General features: G+C 48.9%; 1 protein-coding gene across 3 annotated transcripts in view; it reads right to left on the bottom strand.

Annotated features, from left to right (window-relative positions):
* Positions 1–1,879: 1,879 nt before the first annotated feature.
* Positions 1,880–9,207, bottom strand: part of TMEM248 (transmembrane protein 248) — a 43,242-nt gene continuing 35,914 nt past the window's right edge. For all 3 annotated transcript variants that reach the window (XM_040260616.1, XM_040260609.1, XM_040260601.1), the window contains 4 exons: positions 8,083–8,233; positions 6,902–7,085; positions 5,424–5,567; positions 1,880–4,589 (listed from right to left, as the gene is read on the bottom strand). In XM_040260616.1, coding sequence (XP_040116550.1) covers positions 4,569–4,589; positions 5,424–5,567; positions 6,902–7,085; positions 8,083–8,233 — 500 coding nt within the window. In that variant the 3' untranslated portion in view covers positions 1,880–4,568. The remainder of the gene's footprint in view (positions 4,590–5,423; positions 5,568–6,901; positions 7,086–8,082; positions 8,234–9,207) is intronic.

The raw sequence follows: 9,207 nt of genomic DNA, 5'->3' as shown, positions 1-9,207 counted from the left end.
ATAGGAACCCACTGCAAGGGCAGTACCACTGTTGACGAAGACTAGAGCTTGGGGGAGATCTCTTTGCTTTGCTAGTTCTCACCTACCAAACCAGAGGTGACCCACCAGCCTCGCTCTTAGACACCACCCCCCCCAACACACACTTCATTATGTTTACATTATACACTGTTCCACTGTTAATCTGCTCAGTCCTCACTATATTCAAGCGGCTACTGTTATCCTTACTTTACAGACGGGAAATGGACAGAGAGGTTAAACCACTCAGCCTAAGTTACATGGCCTGTTGTGAATTGGGGCCGGGGCTCAGACCTGCCACACTGACTCTGAGAACACCCTGCGTAGACCAGATGGCGGTAAGACATCTCCCTGCATAGACTGCGGGGCCGCCCCGGCAGCAGCCTGGAGGCTTGTCCTCTGGTGGGAAGACAGATCCCTGTGGGACTCCATTCTCCACCCATCGTAAGCCAGGGTCCTGGGAGCACAGTCTCTACCCTCTGCCTGGAATGCCCCAGGCCAGCACTCCCTGCTCTGTGTGTGACTTCAAAGCGTACCTCTTTTCAAGATGCCTCCTGTGATCACCGCAGATGAGGCATCACAGCCCTCATCCTCTGTCCCAAGAACCTTTATCTCATCACTGGCTGCCATTAGATCAGAAATATACTTCTGTGTTTATGCAATGTCTCCCCCACCGGAAGGGAGCACCTATAGGGCAAGCAACTTGTCTGTGAGCTGCTGCGCCTCTAGTTCCTAGATGGACAACGGCACTTAAGAACCCCAGAAAAACGTGTTCTTGGGTGAGCAAGAGTCTGGAGTAAAGAGGGTAACATGAAAAGCAAAACCTAGTCTCCTCACCCCCTGGACGAGACACTGTCAACTTGCCGTCTGTTCTTGCAATGGTCAGACCGCTGCTGTTCATCCACAAGCAACACCTAGCTGGTATAAGGAGCTTGGGGCCTTCAGAGGGAAAACCAGATGGGCAGAGGTTTGTTCAAGACAGGAAGTAAGTTCACAAGCTGGACTGGACTCTGCCATGCACCTTGGGTCTGTGCATTCACTCTGCTTCTCCCGAAATCTGCAGAGATGGTCCCGAGTGTCTGAGACTCACCAGGACAAGGAGATGCTTATAACGCACCATCTCTAATGGACTTGTGGACTGGGTCTATGTCAGATTTTACAGATGATGAGAGAGGGAAGACGCAAGCCCTTTTCTCCAAGGGATTCCGCACTGTGATGGAGAGGAGCCGCCACAAAGCACGGCGAGCTGTGCTCCGCTCGCTAGAGAGAGGCCAGGAGAAGGCGGCAGACACGAGCGCTCCCAACAGCGCAGCGGAGACTGACACCTCCCTGCCTACCACCTGTGGGGACTGAGGAAGGGCAGACCCACAGAGCCCCAGCCTACTGGGAAAGGGGAAGAATTCACATCGGTGAGCACACCGTCCTTCACAGCTGCAGGTAACTGCGGAGGATGCCTTTCCTGACAAAGCAGGGCTGGCCTGTGTGGTAGCTCTGTACCAGAGAGTCAGGACCAGCTCTGGTACCTCGGGCCAAGAGCACACAGAGAGCACGTGGGACTGAGACGGGTGTCTGTAAACCCCATCCCCATTCAAACACTCCTACTGCTCTCTATCTCCTCCTCCTTCCAGGCGGGAGTTGGGCAGGTCTGCGAGCACTTTTGGGTCCAGCACACTAAGGTTCTGTACTCTGGGGGAGAAGACCTGGGTGCTTGGTGGAGCCCGCTTGGTAGGTAATAGTGCCCGCCCCTCACCCTGACAACAGCTGACACTTAAGAACAGCTTGCAAAACATCCCCACTGACTTATCGTGTATGTTCTTCCCTTAGAAAACACCCAGCAGACAGGAGGAAATGGAGACACAACGAATAAATTCAGACGTTTTATTCTGGAAAGCACATGTGCACAGAGTTTCAACACAGAAAAGTAACCTGGGAGTGAATGCCGGAGCAGGTCGGCTACCGACCATCATGCAGCAAGGTGAGCGACGCGGCCCCGCTGGCCCTCGGAGCCCCACAGCGCCTGCGGGAGGGTGAGAGCCCGGAGGCTGAGCCCCATACACTGCCCGAGGACGCAACGGAAGGGGCAGGTTCCTAAGGACGAGAAAACTCACAAATAGAATCAAACTGATTCAAGTCATACAGTGAAAGGACAAAAGGAAAAAGGAGAGAGATCAATATGATCCGAAACAACCGTTTTAGTAGCGAGTTGCCGACCTTTTGTTGGACTCCAGTCCAAGACGCCTGAGGACGGGCCGGTGCTTCTGCACAGGGTCGCCCCTGGAGGGGAGACAGGTCCTATCTACGACCCTCTCCTCACCCGGAGGCCCCCCGCCCTCCCAGTGAGGGACAGTGGAGGACAGGACCTTGTCTGTCCGTGCCCGGCTAGTAACGGGTCCTCTGGACCTGCTGAGGGTCAGTGGGCCCAGCACCCCTGGCATCCTCAGCCTGCCTTTGCACACCTGACTGGGCTTCTGTAAGATCTGAGATCGCCTGCGAGGGGAGAATGCTGGGTTTTAAAGTGTGTTTCGGTCCTGGCCTCGTGACAAGTCATACTGTCCAGGCATTTTTGGCACTTCCTTTCCTTGTGCCTAACAGAGTCCCTCCTCCCCTGCCAGCAGATGCCAGCCAGTCCCTGTAATTAACACAAGGGTCATTAATATTAGCAACAAGCTGGACCCAATGAACCAGTGAAACTGACTTTTTTCACCTGTCTTCCTTTTATATTACTCTGCCAGTTACTAATCTATTCCTGTAACTCTACTTCCTTAGGATTTTATTAATTCAGTAGCAGCTTCATCTAAAGTCTGTTGGTCTTAATGATACTGATGTTTCTAAAGGCCAAGCAAATGGCTTTTTCTCAGTCTCATCTTGTAAGTCTCAAAGTCTCTAAAGAGAAAACTAAATTAACTGGTTAGCTATGCATCAGGTAAGCAACTCATATCATTAAAAAAATGGATACACAAGTCAGATTATTGTGCTTGAAATGTACTAAAAGGAAAAAAAAGTATTAACATATCAAGTTACTATGATGATTATTTTAATAACCTTCAGTAAAAGCCCACAAATGTTTTCGATTCAAGAATGCCTGGGATAAAAAAACAAAAACAAAAACTTGGGATAAAATGTTCTAGGCCAATATATTTCAGACTGCAGGGCTGGTTCTAATTTAGAACTGACTACAGACCTGGAGTTCAGGGAAAGAAGTGCTGGCAGTCACATCCAAGACTGTTAGCTGCCCTTTTGCTCTATCACTGCTTGGGAGAACTCTCAGAAATCATTAATGACTGTGAGTCAGGAAGGCAAAAAGCTGTGAAGAAAAATGGTAATAACACAAGTGATAAAGAGCTAGAAAAGATGCACAACCGTCTTAAAATGAAAATGACCTGGAAGGAAAAAGGGATAAAAGAAGTAGATCATCAGAATGTTATAAGAAAAAAAAATGCTTTTGGTTTTCCTGATAAATGGCAAATCAGAATCATTTTCCCTCAGATTTCACAGCCAACATTTTCTTAATGTTGTATCTATAAGTTGCCATTTCCTTCCAAGTATGTTAACTGCATAAAAATGAAATACCTCCCCATAAAACACTAGGGAAAGAAAAATCCACTACCTCCTCAAAGAAAACAAGAAACCTTTCATGAATATTAGACCGAGCCATCAGCCTCTCCTTCCTGCCATTTGCACTGCAGAAAAGAGAATGGCCTGTTTCCACTCTAGAGCCACTTGCACTTCATGTTTGAAGCCCTGTGGAGGAAGCTGTTTCAACTTTCACCCTGGAGGTAAGGGACAACAGAGAAGAAAAAGGACAGTGGGGCACTCTGAGCCAGCTCAACTCAAACAAGACCAGGCTCCTCGCTGTCCGCGTGGAAAATCAAACTTTGATCTTTACCAAGTAAGTGACTTTTAAGTATTTAACTTTTTACTCAAAGTAAAAGCACAAATCTCTCCTAACTAGAGTAGTATTAAAATGTGACTATTTTCTCTTCAAAGGGAAAAAAAGGGGGATTAAAAAAAAAAAACTTAGAAAGGTATGTTTCCTTGCAAGCAAAACAGAGAAAAAGGTATTATTGTTGTTACTATAATTATTAAGCCACAGACACATAAAATCCACAAACTGGATTGGGGTGGCTTTGGAAATGCAGTATATCAAAGGTGCAGACTGTTTTGAACATTCTGTACAGATCGGGCTGAACAAGAACCAAAGGAAACCTCCCCCACGGCGGTGAAACGCCTCGGGCCCTCAGGAAAGACAGCAGGACCTGCTCCAGCAGCGAGGTCAAGAGTCCTCGGGCGCCGCATGGGCCATCCCGCCGAGTCCACAGGTGAGGTTGAAGGGTTCTGGTGGCACCCAGTGCGAAGCACGTGCATCACTGGACCAATTTCTGAATGGACTTTTATAAATATATACAAATCAGTTACAGGCACTTGAAATGTCTTTGGCTGGAATAACCCAACATTGCAAGATAATGTATTCACAGAGTGTCCAGGCCCAGGCTGGCTTCAGCAGGTGATGATTATGGTTCTTTCAATCTCTCTCGGAAAACGCAGCTGTGGGATTAAGCGTCTGCCAGAGCCACCTAGGAGAGAGCAAGACGGCCAACCGGTTACGCAGCGACGAGCAGGTAACTCAGCCCCACCAGCTCTCCTACTGGGGGCCTGGGCCCAGCCCCAAACCCAGGGAACCACACGCACGCATCTGCCAGGCAGGGGAACGATTAAATGCTAAAAAGATCAAGCTCATCTAGGAGGCAATGAATAGAAATCAGCTGATCTCATGAAGCGCTGAGCTGAGATGGGGGCAAGTTTCAGCACTCTGGGAAGTGACCAGCACACTGACCTCAGTGGAATGGAGGCAGCCCTCAGGGTTAGCTGTTCTCCAGTGGGGAACAGTTTTTTAAATACAGAATTTTTAAAGTAGTTTTTTAAAAAAATATTTTATTTGGCTGGACCAGGGCTCCATGGCAGCATGTGGGATCTAGTTCCCTGATCAGGGATTGAACCCAGAACCCCTGCACTGGGAGTGCAGTCTGAGCCACTGGACTACCAGGGAAGTCCCTGATATGTAATTTGTTGATGATCTAATTTTCACTTCTCTTGTTTCGTTTTTTGGCCACACGGTGTAGCCATGTGGCATCTCTTAGTTCCCTGACCAGGATGCTGGAAGGACAGAGTCCAGCAGCAGTTGGGACTTCTCAAGGGAAGTCCCTTCACTGGGGATGTGAGAACGGTTTTCTCCCACCAAAGACTTGGGTGTATGGTTGAAAATGCAACCCTACATTACAGGCCGAGGGGCAATGGCTGCTGATAGACAGGAACTAAGAATCACCGGCAGTAAGTGGGAACAGGACTAACTAGGACTTTACCCAGAGACCTCTAGAGCAGTCCTGGGCCAGACCCCACCCACCACTCACCTTCTCGGGACAGAATTCAGGATTGCTCTGACGCAGTTTGCTGGGTCTGCCTTTGATAACCGCGTAGCAAAACATCGTTATCACCATCACAAAGAGGAAGTAACTGGTGTGCATGAGGTGCAGGTTTATTAACGAGCGGTCATCCTAAACAAAGAGAACCAGCCAGAGATATCCACACTGAGTCACTGAGATGTTAAGGCTGGCTTCCTGAAATCAGGGGGCACAACCTCTAGGCTTGCCTCAGCGTTCCTTCTCACATGGGAACGGAAGGTTCTCTTATCTTCTCAATGAGGAAAGCCGGAGCTTGTGGTGTTCCAGACACCACCCACACCCTCCCTTCCTAAACGGGTACTCTGCTCAAACTCCCCCCGGAGCCTTTAACCCCTGCCCTTCCCTTTCTATTTTCTTGTTCTCACAGCCCTCAAGCTGCACAGCTGACCCCCCAAGTCTGTGTTCCTAACCCCTTGCTACTCCTCCCCAGGGAGGCTGCGGCCTTTCCCCACATCGACGAGCCCCTGGCTGCAAACGCCAGCCATGACTCACACCTTTGAGTGCCACAGGCAACCAGCCACCAGGCCCGGCCAGGTGTTGAGATCCCAGCCAGGCCTCCACTCCTGTTCCTTCTCACAGCTCCAGGCCTCCTCAGGCTCCATCCCATTTCATGTATCAGGGGGGCAGACCAGTCTCCCCGACACACTGCTTTACAAATTTCCTACAACCCAAACGCAGGCAGTGCTGGCCGCCTCCTCCAAGATCTAAACGCCTCAGTGAGGCCCAAAGGGCGTTCAGGAACCTGGCCCCTGCCCACTGCACAGTCTCAGCTCCACTGCTCACTCCTGCAGGCCCTGGTGTTCCAACGCCCACAACTTGATAAAAGTGAGACATAAGGAAAGAGAGGAACCAAGCAAAAAGAAAAGAAATCCACCTGGCATGTAATGACAGAGAGAACATTTACAAAAATTCGGTGCAGTCTTTTAAAAGCGGGTTCCAGTCTGAGGAGCAAACAAAACTGGCAAATCACCCACTAGCTCAGAGGACAGGGCCTCCCCCCGTCTTCTCTTTGTAACGTCAAAGCCCATCCAGGCATCAGTCTCCAGCCAGAGTCCTCTCCTGTTTACATCTGCCTGAGTCCCACACTGTGTACTGCTCCTACTGCCACTAACCACAGACGCTTCAGCGAGGGGCGTGTGCAGGAGGAAGACGGACCAGCCTCTCCGGCAGCCCCTCTGAGTCAGGCACACAGCCGCAATCAATACATAACTGCTGCTGGACCAAGTGGACAACGAACAACAGAAGCAATTTCCTTAACCAAAAGGGTGGTGTGTTTCGGCAAGTCTCCAGCCTCCCCCAACCTGGCCTCCCTACCCGGCTGGACATCGAGAATGGCAGGAGCTAAGCTAATCCAAGAAAGGAGGTAAGCAGGGTCTGCTCTAACAGTTTCGGGACACACACAGACGCACAGGATTCTTCTCACTTACATCTGGAACAATAACTGTAAGCTTGGGGTTTAAAGCATGGTAGACTTTTCCAATGGCCCCCTTGTAACACCAGAAAGGGTTGTAGTCTTGAGCGTATTTTGTGTTGGCATCCCTGGCCGTGGTGAAGATCTTATACCAGAGCGTGGCGTTGCTGTAGGTGTCAGGAACGCAGTGCGGCGGCTGTCTGCAGGAGAAGGAGGCGAGACACAGCGCTGAGCAGGGCCTCTTGTGGGGAAGGAGAAATCGGAGACAGCCGTATTCTCTTGAGATAAGGCCTATTATGGTTTTAGTTCAGTGACTTTTTTTTAAATTAATAAACACGACAGAATAAGAACTAGGCACCGGCACTTGAGAGTTTGGGTGTTAGATTTTTGCTTTCGGAAATCAATCCTAGATCCTCTCACCAGAAAGGAGTCACTCCTTGTAAGCCCATTTTCTCAAATAAGCTAAACTTTCAGTCACCACTGGAAGTTTTCTATACAAACTTCTCTATCAGCTGTTACAACCAACAGCAAATAATGCTGAATTTGGCCTACAAACCTCCGAACATCTAAAACAGATTAATCCCAGGATAATTATTTGAAAAGGACTCAGCCTAAGATCCTTAAATAGGCTCCACCTTGTGTATTTCATGTATTTATAGATCATTACCTCCTTTACAGAGAAAGCAGAGGCAAGAACAGGCTTAAAGGCAAAGCAGTTAACACCGACAGGTGCTCAAAAAAAAAAAAAAAAAAAAAATGAAGCAGAAGGTTCAGCAACTATTTCATGGAAAATAAGGTTCAATTTATACTATCAATTTAAAACATGTCTTCCTGGATAATGGAGATGAACAAAATACTGTTCAGAAGCCGTCATTATGGGTCATTATTCACAGGATCAGCTCTTATGTATCTTTCCTGTGGCTTCTTCCCAACAGGAAAGGAAGTCTAAAACCTGCAAACACAACCAGATGCTTTTATGACCTTACTGAAACACTAACCCTCTGATATTTATATGCAGAAGTTTTACCCCAGAAAAGCATATTAAATTGAAATAATCCTACAGACAAGTCCCAGCGATGACAATTCTACAAGGTAACGTGACGCCAGCTGTCCTGAGAATTTGCTGCTAACGCATCCTAGTCAAGTTCACGGTAAACAGCTTCTCACATACATCCATGGGGGTCAGGGCGCACTTACACGGTGACGGGGAACACGCCGGGGTGAGCTGTGAGGGTCATGCAGGCTGTGAACACCACCTGCTCACAATGCCCGTGAAGGGCACAGTCGTCCGAGCTCCAGGATGTGGGCAGGGTGAAGGTAATGTTTATCTCCTCCTGGGCTTCCCTGCCTGGAAAGAGATATCAGTGTTTCAGTAAATAAGGCAAGAAATCATACATTCATGATTCTCTGGGATTTGACTGAATCCTGAAATCAAACCCACCCAGGAATCCCATCAATCCAGGGAGGTGGGACCCCTGCCTCTGCAGGGTTTCAGGAATAACAGTGGTTGTTCTGAGCCAGACTCTGAGGCCTGCTCACCGGGCAGACCCACGGTGTGGCAAACACAGCCGGGCCACTTTCGGCCGCTGCCTGGAGAGGCCACGCCAGGGCCCGGCCACGCCTGGGTGGGAAAGCTGGGGCTGCGTGAGTCGCACCACGGGCAGAGCGTATGCATCGCTTCACTCAGTGGACCACTATCCCATGAACAAGACCGAAGAAGTGTTACCGTAACCCTTTCACATATGAGCAGACTGAGGATCAGCAGGTCAGACCTGAGAAAGGTCATGGGACAGGTGAGAGATAAAGTGCAAATGAGCACCAAGGTATTAAACATCACAGCAAAAGAAAAAGGTCCACCCGCTCCGTGGAAAACCCAGCCATTGCCTTTACCGCCTTACAAGGGAACACCTCTCACCAGGAGCAGCCACAGGGGGCTGCCAGGCACTCCCCAGTTCCTTTAAGGACTTTAAAAGGTTCTTGGTAACCAAAGATGATTCTTCTGAGGCTCAAGTCTCTGGCACAAAGCCCCTCCTGATTATTCCAGCTCCCACTACTTCTTCAACCTTCTCCTGATTCATCTACAGTCTGTCATGGGTTTAGTACTAGTCCAAGGGCAGCACTCAATGTTCTACAGGTGTTTAATATTATTTAACAAGCATTTATACAGCATTTCCTGTCTGCCAGGAACTACTCTTAAGTGCTTGATGAATATTAACTTACGTTATGCTTGTCTCTTTCATATCCCAAAATTGCAAAGGGAAGAGACCAGATCTGGGACTTTTTCTAATTCCTAGCATTTAGCCCAGTGCATTAAAAAAAAAA

The sequence above is a fragment of the Oryx dammah genome, unplaced genomic scaffold, assembly GCF_014754425.2.
Source record: "Oryx dammah isolate SB20612 unplaced genomic scaffold, SCBI_Odam_1.1 HiC_scaffold_2, whole genome shotgun sequence".
NCBI lineage: Eukaryota > Metazoa > Chordata > Mammalia > Artiodactyla > Bovidae > Oryx > Oryx dammah.
Note: the sequence above shows the minus strand (reverse complement) of the source record. Positions and strands in the feature narration are given on the sequence as shown.